This window comes from Paroedura picta, chromosome 10 (assembly GCF_049243985.1).
Source record: "Paroedura picta isolate Pp20150507F chromosome 10, Ppicta_v3.0, whole genome shotgun sequence".
Lineage (NCBI taxonomy): Eukaryota > Metazoa > Chordata > Lepidosauria > Squamata > Gekkonidae > Paroedura > Paroedura picta.
In genome coordinates this window covers 55,316,193-55,344,089 of record NC_135378.1, presented here as the reverse complement: position 1 = coordinate 55,344,089, position 27,897 = coordinate 55,316,193, and the positions used below count along the sequence as shown (strand labels likewise).

Sequence of the window (27,897 nt, the reverse complement as noted above, 5' to 3'; positions counted from 1 at the left end):
GTCTTTTTCGGATGTGTTGCAGGTTGTTCTCAAGAGTCTAGCGTTTTTTTGTGGATTCCCCAAAAAGTGCTACAATGAAGCAATTTTTGCAGGAGTGTTGCAGATTGTGTACGACGCCGTACACAATGTTTAAAAAAGCATTACACAATAGTGAGACTTTAACAACATTAACGCTGTGCGGAATGGACCTCTCTATTCACCTTCAAGTGGTTCTTTGGTTCTTCATTTAGGAAGTATTCTTCCAGATGCATCCAAACATAATGGCAATTAGAAACAAAACAAAAATTATTCAAACAGAGGCTGTAGCAGTTTAATTCATTTAATGCAATTGCTTTCATAGCACATTTTGAAGCAAATTTTAAAATTATTCCAAGTACTTTTTGCTCCAGAAACATTTTCCTTGCTTCCCTATGCAAGTACTCAAAACATACCAAAAAAATCTCATTCATAAAAACAGGAAGTGCAACTGTCATTCATGTAAACGTTTCTTTTACAATTATCCATAGTTTTGGGGGGCGCGGAACCAAGTAAACCTATGGATTTCAATAAGGCTCATAATTCTAGTATGATTAGTTGTTTTATACCATCAAGTATATATTAAATATTGTAGAATTGCCTGTAAACAGAAGCCTTTTAACACCTCTCGAAATAAAGTCTCACCTGTGAGGGATGGGCCCCAGCAGGACATGGCAAGACAACTGATTTTTTAAAAAGTGAACATTTTCCCCAAGAGTCTTAAATACAGCAGTTATTTTGGAAAACAGAATGTAGTTACAGTTGGAAAGTTTCACAGAGATTATAGGGAGAGAGAAAAAAAGTGCATCTCAATGTATGAAACATGTTAAGGCAGGGATAGTCAACCTGTGGACCTCCAGATGTCAATGGACTACAATTTCCATGAGCCCCTGCCAGAAAACACTGGCAGGGGTTCATGGGAATTGTAGTCCATGGACATCTGGAGGACCACAGGTTGACTACCCCTGTATAAACCCACAACTGGGACTCCAATATTCCAGTTTGTGATAATGTGCCCTTTTACATGATTGTTAAGTATCATTTCTACATGGAAAGTTCACAGATCACTATTTGGTGGCTATACAAAAATACTAGTTTTTCTTCCCATCTTTATATCTTTCTGTGTCACATAAAAGAATGCATAGTTTCAATTCTGTAGTCAAGAAAGCAATTTGTGAACATTAAAATGTGCTCTGAATTTAAAAAGCAATGTAATATTCTCATAATTATTGTAATATGATGGTGTCATTTCTATACAAAACAAGCTACATGAAAATACTGTTATCTTCATCTTGCTAAGGTACTGGGAAATATGCCTGTTCAAGTGAATAATTATCTGTAGAATAGTTTGCACACTACAGTATAACAATATAAAATGAATCATTCTATGTTATATCCCAGTCTGCGGTGAAAACATGTGTCTCTTTAATACACAGAGTTAATACAGCATTGTTTAAGACAGCATTGTTATTGGAAAGTTTTGTTTTTACAAAAAAAGAATCACAAATCAGATTCAGTCATCCACCCTTGCAGCATATACACAGCATCGCACAAATAGTCCATAGGCTTTTGTTTTGAATTGTTCTGCCGGCACATTTCTGAAGATTGAAAAATAAAAATTTAGCAGCTACAACCCCTTTGGTTCCTGTGACAGCCAACCAATGAACTGAGTCAAGGGCTACATGCCAAATATCAGCAAGCAGCTTAACAAAGTATGTTGCTTCAGTGCCTGTAATAAGCTATCATACTTGGGACTTTGTATTTTCATTGTGCAGCCCCTTCTTGCATTTTCAGTACCATTAAGGTCATTTGTGAAATCAACTGCTGATACATGGGCAAGTGGTCACTGTTAATTCTTTCTTCCCATTGAATGTTGAATCACCATCACTTCCCTACGAAATCTTCACATTTGTCCTCTCCTATTGCTTATGTAGTATTTTGAGCAAGTTAGTGTTTTGTTTTTTTGCTACTGCCACATCTAAAAAACTATGAGACCAATTTTGTAACTTAATAAATTATTGATTGGATAACTATGTAGGATTTTCAAAGCATACTTCCCAAGCAACCAACCGCAAACAGCCCTCCTCTAAAAGCTTGATAATTCTTTGTGCAGTATCCCAGTCATGAAACACCTACCTCTTAGTTACAGCATCTCTTTGTGCTTTTGAATATTGTCAGTATGTTATTTTTATAAAAATATTTTACTTTTTTTGATGTATGGATTTCACCAAATCTCATGAAAGTTTGCCAGAACTGGCTGGTATTTCTTAGCCTTATCTTCTTCCAATTCCCCCCCCTTTCTACCCTTTACCATTGTGTATATTTCTATGCTAGTTTTCTTTGAAGAAGCGTGTTCCCCCCTCCATCCTAGTATTCATAAAAGTTTTGAATGACACGGCCTGTTGATAATACAGTTTTTGCATTCTGTGATGCCTTGTCAAGGCAACACAACCTGCATTATATCAGCAGCACAAACCACTCTAATTAGTATCTTGACACAAGATCTAGAATTACATGGCTACAGGTGCAAGCGGTTATACTCTGACTTCCTGAGCACAGATTCCCTTCAGTTTTATTCCCTTCAATTATAGGATAGGATGTTGTGAAGACTTCAGATAGCTTACCTAAAAAATGAAACATGAAATAAGACACTAAAGACTATTTTAAATACTAATTATAAAACTTATTTTAAATGTTCACAAATAGACCCATTGATCTTAAAAAAAACAACAACACAGAAGTGAATGCAGCTTTCATATATGACAGAAAGTTTAACCAACCACTATTTAATGTGGCTGCCATACCAGCACCTGTGGATACAAATCCCAGCAAAGCAAATCTTCTTATAACAATTAGAAGAGTTGGTTCTTATATGCTGCTTTTCTCTACCAGAAGGAGCCTCAAAGCGGCTTACGATCACCATCCCTTTCTCTCCCCACAACAGACACCCTGTGAGGTAGGTGAGGCTGAGAGAGCCCAGATATCACTGCTCAGTCAGAACAGCTTTATCAGTGCTATGACGAGCCCAAGGTCACCCAGCTGGCTGCATGGGGGGAGTGCAGAATCAAACCTGGCTTGCCAGAATAGAGGTCCACGCTCCTAACCACTACACCAAGTTGGCAACTGTTTAGCATCTGACTTTTTACTTTTTGACTTCAGTGTTGGTGTTGAACAAATAATGGTAGGAGAAAGAACTTAGAAAGGATCCAATATGCCTATATTCAAATGTTTAAAAATCACAATACACACACACTTCGAGTAATGTTTTGTTGCTGTTGTAAGACACTAGTTTAATTTCTGCATTGTAAAGCATTTTGTCTACTTGCATGTTCTTCTAATTTTTATAAAATTAATTTATTAGTATAAGGGTTTCATGTGCATTCTGCCATAAAAATATTTTTCACATATCTATTTATATACACACATGAAAACCTGTGAAGTAAAACTCCCCTTGCACCCTATTTTATGGCTTGAATATTTCACTGCTTTCACCAGGTAATACCACAGTATTTTCCATTCATAACTGCAGCTTTATATTGTGTTCATTTTGGTTGTTAGTAAAAATATAAGAAGGAAAAGGCCATCTTACAGTAGCAATAAATAACAGTAAGAAAAAGTAACGGTCAAAACCTTTGATCTGTGCAAGTATGTTGCAGCTAACCTATTATCCACTAGTTCCAGATAAAAGTTCTAGTGCTATTATAGAATCAATTTACCAGCAACATAATGATTACAGAGTATTATTGCACAACTGTACCTACTTTGAAGTTGGCACTTTTCTGTATGATCCACTACATATATATATATTAAATTTATTAGAAAGAACTGCAAACAAATATATCATAATTCTACTATTGGGAAAAAGTATTAATTCTTTGCCATGTGCTGATTGCACTAGCTCACAAAAGATCATAGAACTGGATCCAACCAGCTTTTCCCTCAATCTGATACAGTTACCCTTTTTATTAAAATCCAACTGCAACTGTTTATGCGAGTCCCATGTTTCCCAGTATAGCCTTTTTTATGATCAAAGAGGATACCATTTTCCATTTTTATGTGTGGAAAAGCTGGTTAAGATCCAACACAGAGAAAACACTAAGGCTAACAAAGTTTTTGCCTGGTTTGACACACACACAAACATACACACTTCTGCTTTGTCTGCAGGACAACCCAGTTCTCATAAAGTCACCACATGATGCCAGCCTGTATCTGTGCAGACCCAGGGCTGGTTTAACCATGTGAGACATGTTGCATACTTTACAGGCTCCATGCTTGCAGGGGCCCTGTGCTGTGCCTCCCCCCCCCCATGGAACAGGGTTGCAGCCTCTCCCCCTCCCCCAGTTTGACTACTCCCATTGCAATTGTACTATGTTGGGGTCCCGTGAATCCTTAAACTTGCTCTGGTGCTATGGGCCCTACAAATCTTTAAACAATTCCTGTGTGGACCAGAGGCAAAGTCTAGGGGTTAGATGTAGCCAATGAGCCTTAGCACTCCCTATCCCAGAATTATTGTATCAATAGACAAAAGCAGAAGGCATTTTTCTATGGGGATAAAATTTGCTGTTATTCATTGAAGCATATGCAAAGAAGCATTAGCATAGCATTTGTGAAAGGCCATCGCTGTCTCAATAGGTGCTTCTGAATATTTGCTACCAGGTTCCTGTAGGCTTGTTTGTAAGTATGTCCAATTATACTGAAACCTAGAAACCCAAATAGAAACTCTTATCCTGTTAAGATTCTTCATCCATTATAGGAACCATCTAGAAGAAATCTTCAACTTATTGCAGAAACTGGACTGATCACATCATAATTTGGCAAAGCGTTTTGGCAGCATGAAGGAGTCTATGATGTCTGGCCCTTTCAAAGCTTTCAGAAAGCAGATTTTTTTCCTGCTTCTTCACAGCATCATGGTACATTTGTGCAATTTCCCTCACTCTTCTCCAATCTCTCTCAAACCTGCTTTGCTTTGAAGTTTTGAAAAAGGTCTCAGTAAGGCCTACTTTCTAGTGGGAAAAGTAATTTCCCAAGCCTCATGGCAGTAATTTTCTCTTCACTGTGAAGCAGCCATTTCTTCGTTCTGCCACCAGGGGGCTTGCTATTTTTTCAATAGGCACACTATTGTAACAACTGGTGTACTGAGTTCTTGGTATTTCCAATTCTTGTTTTAAAAAATGCATTTAACCCCTTCTCTTGCAAAAGTATAAGGGAAAAAAGCATACATTTGCAATCAAAAGGATTAGAAACAAACTTTTTTGTAATGAAAGTTAAGAATTCAGAGAGCCTGCTACACCTGTTGTTACAGGAGTATTATGAATATAACAATATCCTAGTGCCCATTTTTTTAAAATTGCAAAAGCTATAGTAGCCTGGGGGGTGGAGGGGATCACTGCTGGGAGACTAGGGCAGGAAAACTTGCCATATGGAAATGCCATTGCTGCTGCACTTTATTTGCAGCTTCACCACCAATAAAGAAACCACAAAATCCTGTCCCTATGTGGAACACACCAATAAAAATCCACAGCTAATGAGAGTGTTAAGAGAAAGAGAGAAGCTGACTATTGCTGCCACAGATATATACAAATAAAGCAGAGGACGTCAGCCAAAAAAATACATCTGTCGGAAAACAGATCTACTTTGCTTCTGTGAATTCCCCTGTATATATTACACTGACCAGATTTATTTGAATAGCACTATGCTCTTTACTCAGTGCTCACAAGTGCCATACCAAAAAGCCATATGTGACCTCATGTGAAACTAGGCTAAAACACAGCAACACTAAGAGCGATTAAAAATTATTAAACGTTCCAGTAAATCCTCTAAGTTGGGCTTTCCACAGTACGGAGGTAGCTGCTGTACATATAACTTATTCAAAGCAGATCCGCAGTGACATCATATAAAGTGCTTGCCCAATTACTGATTGTAGGGCAGAAATCTACAGAACAGAGATGAAAATGATTGTATTCTGTATTGCAAATAATTACATTTTAAATTGTAGTTGATTTCTGTCTGCTCTGCTTTTGCAGATGAAACTAGAGTGGACTTTTTGAAAATTCAGATAAGGTTGATACAGGGCACTGTAGATGACTCAAGTATTGAAAATAGCATACACAAATTAAAAATGGCTGCCACTATTTTTCAAATAAGATTACTGCAAGTTAAAACTAGTTTATATGCCACAACAAACTATTTAGGATCCTACTTTAGCAGTTCTGTACACCTCCCAGAAACTGCTTTGCAGGGGAAAAAGTCTGAAAATGGGAGACTGCTTTACTGAATCAGAGAACTAGCTGAGCATAGAATTCTTATTGCATTTCTCCTAATTTCTCCCTGGGCTCACCCAGGTCTATGCTATACATTCCTCTTGCTTGGAACTTGTCTTCAAGGTGCAACAGGAGAGAAACAGCCAAAGCAATTTTCCTAGGCATAAGGGGGCAAACTTTTTCATGACCAAGTTTAGTAAAATAAAAGATGATTTAAAAAAGAAGACCAATAATCATTAGTCTGCTCTAGGGCAGTTCATTTCAGAATAATTTCCAAAATATCCTAGTTATTTTCAGGAAGATAGTTTTGGGAAGGCAGCCATATCAGTCTGCAGTAGATGAGCTATATTCAAGTCCAGGAGCACCTTAGATTATCCTGAATATCTAGTTGGTCTTTAAAGTGCCACTGAACTCGAATCTAATTATTTTCAGAAGATGTTCTGTTTTTCATATTAAGATCCTGGCTGATGGAACTCTCAGGTTATCATCGTTCTCTTGGATAACAAAGGAAAAATAGATACCATTGCATAATCTAGTACCTTTCTTTTTAACACTGCCCACTGACTACCAATCTCAAAAAAGCTACAGAAGAAAGGGGAAATATTTAGGTAATACAAGAAGTTACAAAGTAGAAAAAAGATAGTTCATCTGGGACACTGTTCAGCTTTGAGAGTACATTGTTCCCCTTCTCATTTTATCCTCATATCTGTAAGGCTAAGTAGTCTGAGAAATAGCAACTTGCCTAATGTTATCCAGTGAGCTTTATGGCAAAGAGGGGATCTAAAGTCAGACCTCCCTGTTTCTAGTCCATCTGCTACATCAACACTAGTTATTAGTCTATTAACATAGGAGGCAAATCTTTTTTTGCTAGGCTCCTTCTACATGAAGGTTTTTGAAGAAGAAGACTTGGTTCTTACACGCCACTTTTCTCTACTGGAAGAAATTTCAAAGCAGTTTGCAATCAAATTCCCTTTCCTCTCCCTACAACAGACATCCTTTGAGGTAGGTGAGGCTGAGAGAGCCCTGATATTACTGTTCGGTCAGAATAGCTTTATCAGTGCTATAGCAAGCACAAGGTCACCCAGCTGGCTGCATGTGGGGTAGGAGCAGGGAATCAAACCCGGCTCGCCACAAGTCTGTGCTCCTAACCACTACACCAAGCTGACGTTCTTCTGCTTCAGCTATCATACTGAAGCACTTTCATTTGGAAAACCCACATAAGTCTAATAATAATTCCCCATCCCCAGAATACTTTCTCTTGGACCTTTCTCTGATCTTTCTGAGAACAGCTGAAAGCACACTATCGATGGAAGGTGTGCATTACCAAAGTTCCACACACATCGGCATCAGTTTCCTGCCCTATTTTCTCTCGTTGCCACCATGTTCCCTTCAAGCCACTGAGGAGTTGCTTTGTGGCACTTCTGAAAAACAAAACAAAATAGAGACTTGCTAGATTGCAATATAGTGTTCTAATAATCCATTCCAGCAATCTAGGAGTTCCTCTGAATTAGAGCTAGAGGTTTAATTGCATTTATGTGTAAAAACTGGGAGTTCAGAGTAACCAGCTGATTGTTGCAGCAATTGTTATTACATAGTAGTTATTTTGTGAAAAAGTTGCCATGTGGAAGCAGCCCTAGAGAAGAAGGCAAAACATTATGAGGGGTGAGTCTATTATTTCAGCAACCTACAGACAGCATCTGCTATAATATTAGTTAGGTAATGTGATGTGATCCTAAGCACATTCATCAGAAGCAAGTCCCATTATAAATTTGTTTAGGACTATAACCTTAAATCTCAGAAATACTCTCTCAAAGGGATGCATTTGAGCAAACTCAGAAGACAATGCCTTCTCACTAAATACTGGGTAATTAAACTGAACCAATATCTGAGTATTGGGTCACTTCACCAACCAATATTATAGTCAGTACTATGGTTCTACAGACTTATTTGTAAACTGACAGCAACTCCACTGGTTGTGTAATTAAATTCTTATGTGCAAGAAAGAAGTTTCAGATAACATTTTGTGTCCACCGACTTCCAGAAGTGGTATTAGCATTTCAGCAATTTGCAGCTCACACTTCCATGAGCAAGAGAATCAGATCAGTCTCAGCAAATGCAACAGAGTCAGCAAAATCTCAACTCCTCCCATATTTGAAGAAGCAGAAGGGGTGTGGGCTAGAGTCACCAACATGAAAAATCAGAATACAAAAGCCCCGTTCACAGCATTTTTGCCATGAAATCTAAAGCAGGCATGAAAATCAAAAATCGTTCCTCTTTTCAGGACTAAATAACAGCAATCAGAAGTATTTCTATGATTTTTTTAAAGCTGAAAATAAATAAGGCTTTATCAGAACATTCTATTAATAGCAAGGTAACAGAATTACACTGATGGTTGTCTGATACCATATAACAACCTTTTGTGTATTTTTTTAAATCTACCCTGCAATGTAAAAAAAAAAGAACTTCCCTCCAGCTTGAATAATAGGTGGTTTTAATCCCAATACAAGTAGATGGATTTAAAAAACAACCCTGTTTCTAGAGGGAAACTAGGAATAAAAAATATTCTAGTGGCATATATGCAATACTCCTGGTACACGAATTACACAGCAAATTATTTAATATTGCAATGCAAATATTTAGAAAGCTATCTAAAAAGCTAAAATCCAGGATCACAGACTACTGAAAAATTACTGATTTACAATGATAATTGTTTTAAGTAAATAACTGATAAATGCTAGTTAAGAATGTAAAAATATATTTAAATACACACAGAATGCACTGCTTTACTGTACCAGTTCAAGGTTTGGCCTTTAATCTTTTAACATTACTCTTAATTTTCTTTATTATACCATGTCTTATACAGTAAAACCAGAAGAAAAGTGCAGTGCTCTCCTGTCATGACTTTGTCCTTGCATACCAAATAATATTCCTGGAAACAACATGATCATAGAGGCAGGAAAGGAAGGAAAAAGCTTAAAGCAAGTAAGAGACTACTTGGTTCATCTTTACATCACTCTGTCTCATACTGATTCAAACCAGCAGCATTTCTTTATAAATTACCCTGTTTCCTGTTTCATCTTTTTAAAACATAAACAACTAGAAATTATCCAAGTGTTATTTACACCAACCCTGCTATTTTTAGGAACACATCAAAAATGTTTTCGCCCATCTGGCCAATATATCTGTATGGAGAAATTCTGATAAACCTTTAGGCTAACTCAGAACAGACAAGTTTTAGAAAGCAATACTGTTTAGAGAGAGGACTTAAAAGACCAAACTCCTATGTGCGAAGAAGAAAACCTGCTTTAAAATAACAGTTGATCAAAGGTTTTAAAATTACACTACTCTTCAGGAATATTAAAACAGCACAATTCTAGTACCATGACAAATGGCATGTATATAAAATATAGTTGCACAGTAACAACTAGACTGTAGGGAGTAAATTCAGTCTTTTTACATTTTGGCATCTTTGCATATGACGGAGAATTAGATGAAGAATGCCAAATAGTCACACTGTCCTGTCTAGCATAAATAGTTATTTCATAGCACTAGCAAAAATTTTTTAAAAATTCCTCTAAAGACTCAGTATGCAAGATTTAGTATGTTAATATGCAAGGAATCCCTCTCTAACAGAGTGAAGAGCCATAGAACAAAAATCTCTGGCTTTCCTATTTTCAGTATGAAAGTAGTGCATAGATCCAGTTTGCTGAAGAAGGAAGCTGCATACATTTCATTTTTCCTGGGCAGCTTGGAAGGCCTTCAGTTCCATGCGGTACCACTCTGGTGCTTCTGGCCCATTTTGTCCAGAAGGATTGTGATCGTAGCCATAAGCCACAGTTAATTCTTCATCCTTTTCAACAGCCCTAATAGTGCGAATACATTTAATCAGCCCAAAACGAGGATGAACATACCTAGAAAGTGAAGAAGAATGTGATGTTATAATTCCAAGCACAAAAAGGGGGAAAGCAGCCTAACCAGAGTTGCCAACTCTACATTGGGAAATTCCGGATTTGGGGGTACAGCCAAGGGAGGGCAGGGCCAACCCTGCTTAGCTTCTGAGATGAGTAATGCTATAGAGTCTGCCCTCCAAAACATATATTTACTCCAGGGGAACTGATCTCTGTAGTCTGGATTGGCATCCCTCAGCCCCAAACTATCTGTTTTTACCTTTAAAAAAGTATCTACTCAAGGCACTTCCTTAAAGAGTTACATAGTTCTTCATACACTCATAAACACAATGTGCATGTTTATATTGTCTCACCAAGGCTTGAACTGCTAATTTAAACCTACTCTAATTAACTCTTTAGATTAGCAAAGTATGTTGGGTATTCTACAACATGACTTTTGTGGAACCACTCAAAATTTTGAATGGCAAGGGACAGCAGTTTTCAAGTACAATCCTGCACAGGGAATGTCTGGAAGCAAGCAGGTGAAGCTTTTGCTGCATGAATGTAATCATCTGACCAATGCTGGAGGGATCAGTTAAAAAGTTGTCAACACTATGCATGCAACTGATTCCATATTTCTACTCGGAGGTCTAGCAGCTACACAAATGAAGGCAGAACCATGTAGCTATAATTAAGAGAATTAGGTTTTAGAACACATATATGCATGCACTTGTATGCTGAGATTAGGTCATTCCATTCCTAGATGGAGGAACTGTTGGTTGCTCATTCTAAATATCTGGTTCCACAAACCACTCAAGCTGGTAGCTTAGGCAGTGATATTCTGAAGAGCACTAATTAATCAGTCAATGATCTGAAAGGTACTTCTCTGGATAATTTTGCAGAGGATGTGAAGGTGTAACTCTTAAATTCTTTGCCTGTATAGCTCATCCAAGTGTTCCACCCCCAGAATAGTGTGTGATAGTACAAGAGACACTTGGATTGTGCCCTTTGGTGTTTCCCCTTCAAGCACAAGGCAGTTCTAGCAGACACCCTGGTTAGCAGCCTTTTCTAGGGATGGCTTCTTTGAATTTCTCATGGTATCTCAGTTTGGTCCTTAGATCACATCTGTTACCACAATTTACTGGATACCTAGATAAGAGCCTCACATTTCAAAATCAACATCAGCTGTTCAGTGCAACTGTAATACTTACGATTCATAATGACAGTTTGGTGTAAAAGAGTGATTTGCCTTGTGCCCTAATGAGGCACAATATTTAGCTGCATGGTTGTAGGGTTCTGGTACATCTATGACTGTTTCATCATCTAGGGATATTGTATTTCCATTCAAAGCCCAGTCCCTGTTGTCCACCTAATTTTCAAAATAAAGTAAAAGTATTGCTTTTAACTTTGTCTGTAAAGAAGCTAAAGAAACAGAAAAGGTCCTAGATAGCCATCTGAGGGAGAGGCTAATTCTGTGAAGGCAAAGAGGTGGCAGGTTACAGTAGATGAGCAATTGGGATGTGAGCATCTTGCATAGTACAGGGGTTGGATTAGATGACCCATGAGGTCCCTTCGAACTCTATTATTCTATGACTAGAAACTAAGCCCGCTGTACTGTAAATACAGCGGGCGCTAGCGGGTCTCGTGAGTTGGGCGGGGCGGCTCTCCGGCTTCCCGGGCCCCGTCCCCGCACCCAAGACCGGCCATGGGCCGGGCTGTAAGCTGCCGCCTCCTCCTCCCCCCCCCCGTGCCACCACCTACCTAAGTTGGTGTGTGTGAGGCAGCAGATAGCGGTGGGCGAGCTGGAGGCCGAAACACAGGTGATGGTAGCAATGTTCCGGCGCCGCCGCTCCTGGAGGTTCCTCCGCCAGCCGCTCCTGGGTGCGTGGGCCAGCGGGCGACCTGTGCTTTTAGCGGGTGGCGCGCTGCCTCTCTCGCCGCTGGGCACAGGCGGTCGGCTGCATGCGGCCGACGTCAGAGGGGGGCGGCGACCTGGCCTCTCCACGGCGAGGCGGGTAATGGCGGCGGTCGGCTGCATGCGGCCGACGCAGAGCGCGGCTCGCAATTGGTCCCTTGCCAGCAGACTGACAATTGGAGGGCCCAATTGGCAGGCGCTTTGCGCCTGCCAATTGGGCACTCCAATTGTCAGTCCAGGCGAAGGGGCCTATCGGCACCCTTCCTCATCCCGGACAGGGCCCACCTTCGGGGCCCTTACTGTTTTATTTTTTCCGCTCCACAGGAGTGGTTAAAGATTCTATGATTTTGTCTTGCTTGTTTTTCAGGAATACCTCAGTGGACAAACTTTATGGCAAGTGTGTCAGAAGTCAAGTTGAAAAGAAGACAATTTCACTTCAGTAATCCTGTCCATAGCTAATCATCCCACACTTCTTTCCCCTTCTATTGCACCATTCAATGAATTTCTGGCATACCTGCCAAAAAGGTTTTCTAGCACCAAGGTAGAATAATTCATAGTTCATAATTTTCCATGACTCATATTTATTTCATTTATTCCCTGCCTTTCTCCCCAGGGGGGAGCCAAATTGGCACATATTGTTCTCTCCTCCATTTTCTTCTCATATGAAGTAGGGAAGGTTGAGAGTGGGTGACTGGCCCCAGGTCAACCTAGCAAGCTTCCATGACAGAGAGGGGATTCAAGCCTGGGTCTCCCAGATCCTAGACTGACATTCTAACTGCTTCACCACCATGGCTTCCTTCTATAAAGAATCTGAGAAGCAAACAGTCCTAAAAACAACAGACACGATAAAACATTTTGAGTAAGGAAGATTATAAATGCTAGTCATGTGAGGACATTATCTGTGAAAAAGCTAATTTTCTTTTTCTATGGCTGGGCTCTTTGGCATCTCTTTCCTTCATGTGAAGGAGGTGAAATAAAAACCTGTTTGTTTAGCAGTTGGAAGGCACCTTCCCACAATGACCATGGTATCCTTAATTACTCATTTTACAAAATCCCTGCATGCATATTAAAGCCTGCATGTAACAGAGTGAACAATCAGCAAGAGAGTTTTTATGACAAAGTGTATTTTGAACAGCAGTAAAATTCTATACTTTACCTCCTGGTGTGTAATCCGTATTCCATTGTAAAAAGACATAACTGTGCCAGCTTCCGTTGCTATTTTACTAAACAACCCTTCTCCAGCACTAGAAATGAGAGATGTATCCACATATACCCTGACAAAAAGGTAAAGTCAAATATTTATATTCTGTAGATACACTGATATTTCTGTCAGTTTGTATTACTTTGGGTACACCTAACAATCTACCAGCAATTAAACAAACAAAAATGCTGAGATTATTCAGAGGGTTTGCCAGCAATTTTCTGCAATATAATAGACTAGATCCTAAGGTTCCCTCACGTTAAGTACATAATCATCCACTACTGGGAACTCACTTATTTACTCAGTGGGAAACTTAGGATTCAAGCCCCAATCCAATTTTACATTATATTCCAAAATGGCAGAGATAAAAATGGAAACATAAATGTCAGAGTAAGTAGAAATATATTTAAAAGATTTCAGAGTAAGATAAACTGGATCTAAATTAGGATGTAGCACAGTTAAGTACAAGTCAATTATAGCTCCTTACAGAAATATAGCATTTTATCCTCTTGTCTCCTCAAGGTGTAATTTTTATAATGCACATACAGAAAAGCAAGCTTTCTTTGCTCCACTGATTAGTCATAGGGACTACTTAAGCCAGAAAGGAAAATATGTCAGTACAGAAGTTAAATATGACAGAGGTTTCTGCATTAAACAAGAAAATGCTGCATCCCCTGAATTATGTGCCTGAATGCTTTGGTTTCTTGACTGTGTATACTGGTTGGTAGAAGGTCACACATCTTCTTTGAAGCTCATGATAAACTCATCATCTGTCACAGGCACACCTCTGATTAAATTGTGGCTTCTTCCCTCTCCCTTTACATGGCAAGATAATATAAAATCCAGTTAGTTGTGACGTCCAAATATGAGTATACTTTTCTTAACTGAGGTTAGTTTGTATCTCACTTCCTAGGATTCCAGATAAAAATTCCTATTATGGGAACAGAAATGGGTAACAATGAGCGAAGCCATCTAGATTTGGAAGTCACAACCAAATAGGGCTTTCTGAACACTTTAGAGGTGGGGGAAGGAGGTAATGTGAGAGCCCAACAATTAACCAGTTTCATGTCTGTCTGTCACAAATTACTCCAATATGTTCAGGATGCGTGAACAGGCAGTCTTGCTGAAGTATAAAAGTTCCTTAAAACTTCTTTCAAGAGGAATAGGTTGTCTGCTACAATCACACACCTTTAAAGACAATTATTGTGTTTTAATGGAAACATTTAAATTCAACTGAGCAATCGAAGACATCTTTCAAGTTAAAGTGCAGATTTAACAAGCACCCTCACAAGCCATCTTGTTCACTATTCAAAAAATAAAAGATTGTAGGATGGTGAACTAACATGCAAGCAGAACAGCCAAAGTTTATTGAAAATATTTAAGCAAAGTGAAAGTTTCATTTATACAAAAAAGTAATTCTACCTCTCTGATTCATAAGGATCAGGAAGAAGAGCATTTGTAGAAATGCAGGATGAAGAAGATTTATCAAAACTGTATACTGGGCCTAAAAACAAAACCAGTAAAGGAATTAATGTGTAATATTAAAATTCAAGCATATTTCTTATTAAAGGGTAATGCATTCAGTACAACCACAAAGAAATTTTATTTATAAAAAAGCAAGTGGAGATATTTTAATTAGGGTTGTTTTAATAGCTAATTAAACTTCTATCCAATTATTCCACCTTTTTCACTTCTTTCTGCACCTGCAAACTGTGTCCAGATGTATCATTTTGTTATCAAGATTAGTTCAGGTTTACTCAATTTAGAATTAATGGCTTGGATCCTAGCTCTTGTTTCCACTCATCTTCCTTAGTGAAGGTATGAAGGTATTCTTATGCAGTGTAGCCTGTTTCTCTCCCATTAGGAACACTGCAGCTCATTGAAAGACATTGATCTTGAGTAAAAGGAAATGCCTAGCATCTGAGGGATATACAAGTTGCAGTGGAAGACCAAGAGGAATCAAAGTACAGGATTCAGGGCAATGATTCCTGAACTTATTTAAATAGAATGTTAACTGGCCAATTTTGCAAAGAAGTGTGGCATATGTACCATCACCTATCAATCACCTATCAATCAGAGCTTTATTCTAAACAACAATAGATTAACTCAGTTTTATAGTAATGTGGTAACAACAGTAACAATAACAATATAATGATAATAATATGTCTTTCTTTTCTTTGTGCATTAGACACTGAGCAAGTTGCATTCACATGGCCATTCCTTAAATCATGCTGAGCTTATAAAGCCCTGCTCTTTTGCCTCTACCTGCAGAGTTAAGTTGGGGCAATCAGAGCCAGGACTTTTCCAGTGGTGGCATCTTGCCTTCAGAATGCTCTCTTCCCTAGCTCCTACTTTCCTTTCCTTTAGGTATCAGTCCAAAACATTTCTATTTACTCAGGCTTTTAAGAAAGGGTTCCATCTTTTAAAGCTGTTTTTTGTCTGTTCATACTTTGAGGACTGTTATAATTGTTTAATGTGCTATAATGCACTGATTTGGTTTTATTATCATGTTCTTAGTTATATATTTTATTGGTTTGACTTTTTATTGATGTGATTTGTTTTTATAATTTGAGTTCCTAGTTTAGTTTTATTTTATTGCTTTAGGTGTGAGCTGCCATGCGTAGGTCTAGAAAGGCAGCCTACACAATTAAAAGAAAGAATAAAGGCAGGAGAACATGAATCAGAATTCATCAGCAGAAGCATGACAAAAGAGCTACATGTTTACCTACCCAACAAAATGTTGGCTCTGGATTAAGTGGAGCCCAGATAACAGAGGAGGTTTAGAAGGCTAGACAGATATGAAAATGAGAAATACTACATGTTGTTGATTTATGTTAGGTTATATCTTGCAGAGACATCATCAATAAAAATAAAACCCTATGGTGGTACTCATTGTGTATATCCATAGGTACATTTTTATCATTAACAAAGCTTAAAAAGAAAATGCGCACAGAAAACAAAGATACCATCCCGCTAAAGCCTGCTTTTCATCTTACATTTTGCAAAAATATAAACACTATAAACACAGTTTGCAAAAGATGTGGTATCCCCTTCCATGTATTTTGATAAGAAAAGTGGTAAGTGAACCATATTTGTAAACTCTGCACAAGGCATATGTACTTTGTGCTCAGCTTAAGCACACACAAGTACAAAATACAAAATTGAGATGGTTCTAGATCACCACACTTCATAGTAGCAAGCATTCATTCCACATAAGCATGGTCTAAAGGTATAATCTGAGGGCACACGACACAATGACCTTACTGAACTTGAAGCAGGTCTGAGTTTGGTCCGTGACTATATAGGAGACTTCCTTTGAACCCCATGTACTTGGTTGGGGTTTAGTTCCATGGGAAAAAATTAAATTCATCTATCCAGATTGTCATCATTGTTAAAAGGTTTCCTTGGACAGAACAACATCATGGGATGCAAAAGTACAAACACAATGATACAAAAACCTCTGGTGGGAACTTACTGCCTGGGACTACTTCAAATTGTGGTTTTGCCTCTTCTACAGATAAGAGATTTGCCAACTTTGCTTCTAACATTTCACCATCTATGAAATGCCCATAATAGGCCATCTTCCCATCAGGGTACACATAAGCTATCTTCTCTCCAGTCATCTCTCCTTCTTCATTGACTTCTCCAACCAGATACCCACCATCCTGAAAGAGAACCACAAGGTTGGTACAAGAATTCATGTATGTATTTGGGGAAAATTTTGTTCCCTTACAATGCTATGGCCTTGTCAGCTGTAAACATTTCTGTAATAAAATATCCACACAATGTTTTGATTCCATGGGTGCCTAGTAGAAGTTAATTTCACTTGACCCCAAAGTGATCCCAGATCCCATTCTATCCCAGAAGTTCTCTTATCATTCATATCACATCATTATAGTCTGAATTCATTTACTTTATTTATATCATGCTTAGGACAAATCCATAAAATTCCTACTAAAACAAAGCAAATCACATCAAACAGCTTGATTTCACCAAATACTGAACATCAAGGAGACTAAACACCTATATACTATTAGCCACTCTTGGCCCTCATCTTAGGATAGCTAAATTTGCAGACTGGCACCATATGGAACCTGAACAGATTTGTCAGCAAACTTGGAGCACTCCCTAAGTATGCAGAAAAATATATTTTTTTTCAATGGAGGGTTGTTATATCTCCTGAAAAGCAAAACACTTACCTCCAGTGGTCAATGGTAGCTGTGCAGCCTGAGGCTCTTTGCTAGCTCCTGCAGTGGCTATGCAGTCTGGGAGCTGTGCTGGGCCTGACAGCAGCCATATAGGCCAGGAACCATGCTGGCCATGCTGTCACTGGTGCATTTTGGGAGCTACACTGGGCATGCTGCAATTGGCAGCACAGCTCAGGTGCTCTGCTGGGCCTAGCAGTAGCTGCCAGAGATCCTGGGGCCCCCACTGGGCCTGACACCAGTAGCCCTGCAGCTCCATGCTCCACACTGGGTGTGGTGGCAGAACAGCCCAGGAGCAGTACTGGGCACAGCAATGATGCAGCCCAAGGGCCTGGTGGCAGCTGCAGGAGAGTCCAGGGGCCAGTCTGGGCTCAAGAAAAGAGTAGGGGAGTGGGAGGTGGGACGCCTCCCCCATGAGTATTAGCAGGCCCCCTCTTGTCATCTTTCTACTCTTTCAAAAACCAGTCCACATAGGAAAGGCTTGAACTGGAATTACAGTGCCATCTTACGAAAACTTATATTCTTTCTAAGGCTGCTGGCTAAAATAGATTGAGACGGGTATAACTCTGCTTAGGATGGCATGCTAGTTTGTGCACCACAAAAATGTAAGTCATACCAGCCATGAGCCTTGTTAGGCTTTCTTTCTGTAATATCTGTTCAATTCATGACAATCATCATAGGGTTCCATAAGATTCACTAGGAAAATTTCTGCAGTATATTTGCCAACAAAATTCAAGCATTCCTATGGCTCCTAAGAAAATTATTAAAGATCAATACTAAGCAGATCTACTCAGAATGAAGTCCCATTTTATTCAATTAGGATTCCTTCTAGGATAGTGTTTTAGGATTTCAGGTGTAATTTCTTAAGGAATATCCATAAATCCTACAGTCTGTATTTACAGTTAGTCTCTCTACATCACTTTATACAGGAGTCAGTTTCATCACTGTTCTTCTGGGATGACATCTAAAAAGTTTAGAAGTTTAAACAGCATAATTTGTTTTTCCAGCTTCAGAGTTCAGAACATTTTGTTACAGCAGATTGATGTATAAAGCATCTACATGGTCAATACAGAACCTATTCACTATTTATTTAGGCAAAGTGTCACTAGCTTGAATGGCCTGAATAGAGCTATTCATTTGTGAAAACAAGAAGCAACTCTGCTGTGCTGTCTTTAAATTTAGAACCATTAAAGACAAATATTCGCTAAACACTTAGAAATAAGATGAGCTCCTATCCTAATGAGAGAGAGGAATAAAGACCAAGTAAGATCCTGCACTTATGATAAGACCCAAATCTAACAGGAAGTATGGCTATCCATGACAGTGTACTTTCCACATAAGCTACATTCAGTGTGAAGCGAATCTGTCCTATTCTGTGTCATTTGCTAACAATAAGATAGCACTAGGTATGTGCATTCAGTTCACCCAAACCACTCCCCCAATAACTTATTGATATCTTTTTAAATTTCTAACCAAATGCAGATTCTCTAATCTGCTTCAGTTACTGATATAGTTTTTATTCAGGGATATTCAGAATCTATACTGCTGAAACAAATGCCAGCCATTTAAACAATAGTTGGACCAATCTGCCAATTAGCTGTTAAGTTTAAGTGGCCAGCATTCATTTAAACCCTCCATTTCAGTCTGCACCCTTCCAGAGGGAGGGAAGCGAAAGGAACAGCTAGAATGGCTGCCAGCCAGCCAGATTTGCTGGGGGCAAACTGAGGACCCTCACAGTCCAAGCTGATCTCACAGACTCTTCTCTCCCGGGATCAGCTGTCTTTTGGACTGTGAGGGGGGGGGCTGATTCGAACCCCCCCCCCCAGCATGGCTCAAGCCAGTCCCATGGAGAGACTTCTTTCTGCAGGATCAGCTGTTATTCAGACATTTAAATGGATCTTGGTCCCTTTAAATGTGCAGGAGGTGAAAATATTTGGCTTTTCCAAATATTTTTCCGAAGCCCAGCAGTATATTAGTACAGGAATATCAGGAAATATTAACATTTTGGACCCAATATACCCAGACCTAAAAAATACAATTTTTTTTTCAATTGCACATGCCTAGTTATTGCCTCATCAGTTGTATAGTTTCTTAGGACACTAATAGGCCAAAGGTAGCTGAAACGGAGCCTGCTGGACTCAAACAGCCTTTGTAGAAAGGACTTGCACAGAACATAAGGCTTCTGTTGCAAGAGTGTCTCCTGATAATACAAAACATTTTGCCATTTCAGATACCATTCTGTCTCCAGCCCTGATCAACAGAAGACTTAGAACATAATTACATGAGTAGATATATCAGCCCACTGAGAAAGCATTTAAATATCTATTCTGAGGAAGTGAAACAAACTTACAAGATAGTATATCCAGCAAATGCCATGTCGAATATTGTCCTTGTATTGCCCTTTAAATACCAATCGCCCATCAGCATCATATTCCTGGGCTGGCCCATTCAATTCTCCATCCATGTAAGAGCCATGAAGAGCCCCTCCATCTTCATAAGTGTACACTCCCTGGCCTTGCAGAGCATCATCAACGTAATATCCTTCCAGGGTACTGACAAAAAGAAATATATCAGAGGAGCCATATTTACACATAACTCATTTTCAAGCCTAATCAATGATGAATTTTGTACCCCAACATGAATCCTCACACGTGCTGTGAAGTGGATGTGGTGCATATTCTAGCAAATGGCTGTCTCTTTCTTTTCCACTGAGATGAATAGAGCAACTATTATAGGTAAGGGAAAGTCTCTATTTCTGCAGAACAGATCCTGTTGTCTATCTTAGCACTTTGATTCCTCCATCTTCAAAGAATATACATTGTTGTTTTAGACAAGAAATATTTATTTATTTATTTATTTAGATTTCTATGCCGCCCACTTCTTTGCAGCTGGGTGGTTTACACTGAACATTCTATTACTTACATGGAACATTATACAGACTGTAACATCAAAGCAACTTTCAGTAAAGCATCAAAAGATTACAATACCACATTTATAATATAAATAACAATTAAGTAACATTGGGAGGTTAATTATTTCAGTCGGGGGGGGGGTGTTTGGGGGGACCAGCAGGTGTTCTAAGTTGGTTGGCCTCAAGCGAATGCCTGGTGGAAGAGCTCCCTCGTGCAGGCCCTGCATAACTGTGGAGGTTTGGGCATGTGACGTGTATTTTGTGACGTGTATTCCCATGTGAAGTGTATTATGGCAAACACAGAAAAGCAACAATTAAAAAAAGACTGAGAGCAGAACTAAACAACTAATTGTGATCTGCTTTTGATGACATCTCAAAACAGGCTGCATTTATTTGTTTCATATAGCTTATGACAACTAGAAGTTAAAGAATAAACTTCTAAGCACTGCAGAATAGACATAAATAATTACCACCCCCCACCCCCCAAAAGAGGACAATGTGCCTACCTTCCATCAAAAAAGAAAAACTTGCCACGGCCATTCTTCTCTCCATGCACAAAATTTCCCTCAAATCGGTCTGTGGAAGAATATGTGACTGTACAAAATCCATGGGGCAGCCCATCATCATCAAGGTCTCCTAAAAAATAATAAAACCAGGCTACAAAAAAGGAACATGTAGTAAATATACTAAAAACTAGCAGAAAAGCCTGTTGCATCCCTGAATGCAACAGGTGCTAGGCCACCCCTCCCCCCATCCCCGGGCAGGCCAGCCTAGGCCAGGAGAGGTTCAGCAGGCCTTTTGAGGGCAGGGGGAAGCACTGGGGGGGGACTCTGATCCTCTTGCCACTGCTCCCAAAAGGGTCGCCAAGGCCTGCTGAGGCCTCAGTAGGCCTTTTCAGAGTGGGGAGGAGGCGTTGTCGGGCAGTCCGCTCCTCCTCCTGCCACTCCAGCAGCCTTACCAAGGCCTTGGAAGGCTGCAGCTGGAGCTACTCAGGGCGGAGGGAGTGCTGGCAGAGGCTTCCTCCCCCTTCCTCCCCCCACCAGCCTACAGTTCCTCCCAGCTTCTGCTTACCAGGCTGGTACTTCTTCCAAATGGAAGAAGTTGGAAGGGGATGCAACCAGGGGTGGGACATCCTTCCAGATTGGCCATTCATTGGATGGATGTCCAATCAGGAATGGGACAGCCAGGGCAGCCAACCTGATTGGTGGTTAGGGGTTGAGTCCCAGTTCGTCCCAGCACCATCTTACTATTTTATTTAGAGGTAAAGAAGATAGTAAATATACTAAATCCTATGAGTTTATGTATTTACAAGATTTGCAATATCATCTTTCATCTAATTTATGAGACCTAGATAATGTTTAAAATTAGCTGTCTGTTGCATCCATACAATTTATTCTAGACAGTTACTAGTGAAACCATTTTTAAGAAACCTGTTAGTTTCTGTGGGGTATTTAATCATCCAAAACACTGCTCCCCAAATCCTTCATACTGAAACAGCAAATGGCATAGTGTTATCTATACCGAGCTACTGACAATAAATTACAGGAAAGGAAGTACCTGAAACTAACTGTACCAGTGAATACGAACTTGAGATGGAACAGCTTACACCAGCGCAATTTATTAAAGCTCATTGTTATGTATGTACTACTATGTTTCCAAGCAGTAAAAATATTTGTGATTAATTTGTCAGGCAACGGAGCCAGAAGTTCTCCTATAGAGATTCAGATCTAGGATATTCTCTGAGGACAGAAATCCTTGAGCCTGCAAAAATGTCTAGTCTGGATCCAAGCCAAACACAACTCAGAAAGATCACAGCACAACTACATTCTCATTTGCCAGTGAAACACCGAAATCCATAGCCCAGAGCAACAATCCTAATCCTCTCTGTAAAAAGACTGCCTTGTACAAACTTTTGAAACACAGAATGGATTGATGCTACTATAAACCATTGCCCGCAAGCCTCTACATAAAGTAGATACCACAACAGAAAGGGCATGAGAATCAGAAATGTTGTACAGCCCAAACTAAATACTAAAGCATAACAGTAACATGAGGGACTAGTCATCAAGTTTGTAGGTGACACCAAATTGGGAGGACTGGCAAATACTCCAGAAGACAGAGACAGAGTTCAATGAGATCTGAACACAATGGAAAAATGGGCAAATGAGAACAAGATGCAATTTAATAAAGATAAGTGTAAAGTTCTGCATCTGGGTCAGAAAAATGGAAAGCATGCCTGTTCCCGTTGGCTGCAGAGGAAAGGACGCGCAGTAATGGGTCTAAACTACAAGTACAACGATATAGGCTAGATATCGGGGAAAAAATTTTCACAGTCAGAGTAGTTCAGCAGTGGAACAGGCTGCCTAAGGAGGTGGTGAGCTCCTCCTCACTGGCAGTCTTCAAGCAAAGGTTGGATACACACTTTTCTTGGATGCTTTAGGATGCTTAGGGCTGATCCTGTGTTGAGCAGGGGGTTGGACTAGATGGCCTGTATGGCCCCTTCCAACTCTATGAATCTATTCTGAATATGGATGAAGTGTGATGACAAAGTGGATCTTGCTATATCAATTGAATTAACTTGACTCATATTTGACTGCAGCCATGATCCAAAGTGATATATAGGTTGCATTCCTAAGAATGATCTCCTGGAAGAACAAAGTTTGAGTCCAGTGGTACCTTTAAGACCAACAAAGTTGTGTTTAAGGTATAATCTTTCGAGTATGTATCTGAAGAAGTGTGCATGCACACAAAAGCTTATATCTTGAATAAAACTTTCTTGGTTTAAAGATGTCACTGGACATAAACTTTGTTCTGGGGCTTTAGACCATCATGGCTACTGACCTGAATCCAACTTTCCTTGAAGTATCCCACTCTGAATAAAATCTGACTTGCTTTTGAATAGAACTGCATAGGATTGCTCCTGCAATTCAGTAGATATCAGAAAACAAAAGAGCACTTAAATATTCTGATATAATACTATACGGTGTATTGACAAACTCTGTCAATTCTGTTGTGCCACTCAGCTGTCAATTTATGGAACCTTCATTCCACTCCATCACAAGCCAAATGAAACCTCTCTGAACACTTGGAATACATTTAAAGCCACCTTTTAATTTTTAATTAATTAAATCTGTTCAGCCCTCAAGCTTCAAGCATTTTGATGTCACCTCAAATATTTGTCTTCAGAGTTTATGACCCAATCCAAAAGCACTGGTTCTTTTATAAATAGAGAGATTTGTGACACTGGAACTTGGCTGATTTGCAGGAATGATTAGTTCAGGCCAAGGAAGCATAAATTGTGCAACCGTCAGTCTTCAGGCAAAACTCAACATGTAACTTTATATTAGTCTGTACTGCAGAAGATAACGTTTGTTCTACAGAGTCTTGATGGGGCTTACTCACAGGATTTACTTCTGATTTGAATGTGTATAACTAACTTTAATGGGCATAGTGTGTTAGCCCTTTAGCTGAAGTATAAATACAAAATTACTGTCAAACATGGTTCATTCACTCCAAAACTAGAAATCACAGAAAAAAGAAGAGAGAGGCAGAAAAACAGTGTCAAGATGGAAGGGACAGAACAAAAGGTGCCGCAGGCAATGAAAATACCCATCTGCCTGACTCAACAAGAGAAAATTTCAAGAAATAAACTGTACAAGTTAGGGGGAACCAAGCAGTCACAGTGCTCACCTTACTGTTTTCATTTGGCATTATTAAATGGCGCTGCCCATTCACATACATATTCTGTCAAAGCCAATGCTCATAATAGCAAACATGGTGCAGTAGTTAATGTGTCAAATGGGAGCTGGGACAGTCAGGTTTGAATTCCCACTTTGCAATTGGGTGATCTTGGGACAGGCACTCTCTCAGCCTAACCAACTTCACAAGCATGTTGCAAAGTTGATCAAATAAAATGGGGGGAGATCACTTTGGGGATGCCACTTTGGGCCTTCAATGGTGAGAAAAGCAGCATCTAGGTAAAATCAATAGATTTCTAGTATGAACAAAGCAAAAGTTTGAAAACATTATCAGTTTACTATGACATTCTGTTCACCAATGTCATTTTTAAAAAATGTGCACTCCATTTAGCATAGGCTTTGCCAGTAATTATGACCATGTAACACCCCCCCCCAAATCCATTGTATTAACATTGCCCTAAACCAGGTGTGGCCAGACTATGGCTCTCCAGATGTCCATGGACTATGATTCCCATAAGCCCCTGCCAGCACATTATTATCTGATTATGGTGAAATACAAAGCCACAACTGCACTTTATAGGTATAAACTTATATTTTTGTTTTATTATGGTCTGTTGATGAGGGCAACAATGAAAGGGCATGCAATCAAAGAAAACCCAGCAGCAAAGTAAAGCTTCTATTACTGACCTCCTGTTACATCTGCAGGCATTTCAAAGCAGAGCAGAAACACAAGAAGTCACAGAGGCCTAGGACTGGCCATGTCTCTGTCTTGCTGCAGACGCTACCTACTCCATGTTTCTTTGCTTTATTTCTATTTCAACCTCTTTAAAAGCTGAAACTGTAGACTAATCCTGGAGTATCAGTATGTCAGCCTTATGGCAGACCTGTTCACTGCATGTTTCGCAGATGTAAAATTCTTGCATGAAATTCTTAAAAGTTACAATAATATATTTTAAAATTATAATTGTTATCAACACAAGTCTCAAACCTGTTGAAGTTTAAAGTTGAGTTGTTATTTTCTGTCCTAATAAACTCAGTGCTTTAAACATACCCAATCAACTTTATTTTTCAACTGGTAAGTGCCTACTCCTAGAATTTTCTACATTTTCAGTAGGCAACATTTATCTATTTAGTGCTTGAAAAAATCCCTTTTTTGCTGACATATTGTCTGTCACTCTCATTACCTAATCATTAGTTGCATACCATAATTCCAGTTGTCTTTACTAAAGCCTGCCCCTGGAAAATAATGTAACTTTTCAAATGCTTGAAAAAATTCAAAATATTTTACACTACATCATTCCTTCCCCACAGCATATCCATGGAGGCTGGGTAAATAAGGGTGGATTCAGAATCTTTCTTCCTCCATCATGCATGTTCAGCTTCCAAAGATATGCTGTACCAAAAAGGCTTTTTGTACAGCTGCAATCCTTTTGTGCTTAGGAAAGTATCAACAGTTAACTATGGGGAGTAATAAAACCCAACAAATGAGGAATTACACCGTCAAACAAAAGGTAGCATTTAAAAATAGTCATATTAGGAATGAAGTCAGCAGCAGATGAAATGCCATAGCTCATTCTGAATGAAGGAAAGAAATGTTTGGCTCTGCATAGTTATGTCCAAATTACAGAATGCCAGATCTGCAATTGTTTTATATACAATCAATAATTTAAAACACAGAGTGAATCATATTTCATGTTAACAATGTTTAATCATCATTGTGCCAATTCTATCAGTTCTGCTGGTACAATCCATATGACTTCACCATACATGCACCATTGTATCCTTTCTGGGAGCAACATTTAAAAGTACAAAATATGCAAAAGCAAGAAACTGTTTTTCAGGGGAGGAAACTCCTAAACTATAAAAATAGCAAGCATCACTCTCTAGGGAGGCTGCACTAAAACAATTTTAGAGTAGTGCACATTTTCTGCGCCCCACCTCCCTGAATAGTGAGAATGTGCTTGCCTGGGCTGGATAGAGAACTGGATAGAGAAATATGTTTTTATATAGTGTTTGCTTCATTTACAATCATACACAAACTGGAACGCCTACAGGGTAGCAGCTGTGCTATCCTACATCAGATCCCCAGAGAAAGAGATCCCTACCCACCAAGGTGCTCTGAACAACATAAAGTAGTTACTCTCTGCTTTTCTCTTTCTGTTTAAGCATCAGAGAAGTGTGCTTTCACAAACACACACCTGCCTGCCCCTCTACTAGCTCAGCTGGAAGCACCCTCTTCCAAACCTTAATGGGCACTTCAATGCAACCATTTTCCATGCTCAAAGCCTGTGGAGATCTACAGGTATTTTAGACACATTCGCATTCCTCTTCTAATAGAGGACGGACTGGGCCACAGCTATCAAGAGGCCAAGCTCAACATTATCTTCTTCTTGAAATCTCCACTTATACTAAAAGCTACACTAGAAAGATGATTCTGGCACATTAATAAAGTTAACCCAAAAGCAGGAAATTAAGAGAGCAGAAGACTAAAGCTTGCCACGGGTTGCAGTTTTGATCAGGCATCTACACATTTTGTAAAGACCACTGCCATAAATCAAGCAGCGATAAGATCAGGAAAGCTTCAACTTTCGTTAAGCTTCACTTCATCAGTCCTGAAAACATTTCTGACAACATGACTCTGCTGGGGAACTGAGAGAGATGCACGTTTTAAAGATGCGCCCTGACTTTTGAAGCTCACTGCTGCCGTCACATTTGCTCAGAAGGAAGTCCCGGCAACCCCGCCAGGACTCAGTCGGGAGTGAACTTGGACGTCGGGAACGGGCCTCGCCCCCCACAAGCCTGCTCCTCGCCCCCATCCTCCCCGAGGCTCCGCGCAGGAAAGAGACGCGGGAGGGGACGAGGGATCCCACCCGCCTTCGGGGTGGGGCAACTATTTCTGTCCGGGAGGACGGCTCGGAGCTTTCGCCCAGACGCCCGGCCAGGCCGTGCCACGCGCCCCTCGCCCCTCGCGCCGGCCGGCGACTTCACCCGGAGCCCCCCCCCCTCCTCGTACGCTTGGCCGCCCTTGCCCGACGAGCCCGTGGGGGCCAAAAGCGAGAGGAGGCGGGAAGGCAGGCACCATGTTTACCCCCCCCCTCCCGGAGACCCTACTCCTGGTGGGGAGGGCTCCTCGGCGCAGCCACCGCTCGGCGCTGCCGACTTCCCCGCCTGAGGACAGGAGGCAGCCAGGCCGGCCGGCCAGCCCCTCCGCCCTCGCCCCCGACAGCTGTGCGGCCAGGCCCAGGCAGGAGGCGATTACCCTCGACGGTCTCTTCCAGCGTTTCCTCGTCACTGTCCATGGCAGCGTCAACTTGCTCGGCTAGCCCGTGCCTTGGCGCTCGCCTCGTCCGGCTGCTGTCCCCCCTACAGCTCGCCGAGCGGCCAGGCGAGGAGCTGCTGCCTCTGTCGCCGCTCTCTCTCCCGCACTCGGCTCTCCGCGCTTTGTTATAGAGCAGCTGATCCACTGACATCACCCGGGGCTGGGGCCCTTCCCTGACTGACAGCTCCCTGCGCAGCCCCGAAAAGCACAAGCCCTCCGGTGCGGCGGGGACACACGCCCCGGGCGGCCGCACGATCCCGCGGGCCCCTCCTCCCCCGCCACGCCACGCCATGCCGCGCCGGCCCAGGCCCTTGAGCCGGCGCGCACGTGCTAGGGCGCCTGCGTTTGGGCCGAGGAGAGGGAAAGCACTTAAGCGGGGCGAGATTGTGGCCCCGCCGAGCGGAGGGAGGGCAACCGGCGCCTTCCCACCCCAGCAGAGAGACAGACAGGCATCCCGAAAGACAGTGGGCGGGAAGCACCGCACAC

At 40.6% G+C, this 27,897-nt stretch overlaps 1 protein-coding gene across 3 annotated transcripts; it reads right to left on the bottom strand.

Annotated features, from left to right (window-relative positions):
- Position 1: 1 nt before the first annotated feature.
- Positions 2-27,854, bottom strand: SETD7 (SET domain containing 7, histone lysine methyltransferase). Of its 3 annotated transcripts, XM_077300250.1 has the most exons (9): positions 27,352-27,854; positions 20,901-21,030; positions 19,834-20,035; positions 16,754-16,943; positions 14,701-14,782; positions 13,234-13,351; positions 11,374-11,531; positions 10,003-10,186; positions 2-7,696 (listed from the first exon to the last, which is right to left on the bottom strand). In XM_077300250.1, exons 1-8 carry the CDS (start codon positions 27,701-27,703, stop codon positions 10,006-10,008), a joined length of 1,413 nt encoding a protein of 470 aa, XP_077156365.1. In that variant the 5' UTR covers positions 27,704-27,854; the 3' UTR covers positions 2-7,696; positions 10,003-10,005. The 3 variants fall into 3 exon arrangements, 2 of the variants coding, with proteins under 2 accessions (XP_077156365.1, XP_077156364.1); XM_077300249.1 differs by lacking the exon at positions 2-7,696 and having other exon boundaries at positions 8,750-10,186; positions 27,352-27,852; XR_013224791.1 differs by lacking the exons at positions 2-7,696; positions 10,003-10,186; positions 14,701-14,782 and having other exon boundaries at positions 11,378-11,531.
- Positions 27,855-27,897: the final 43 nt, after the last annotated feature.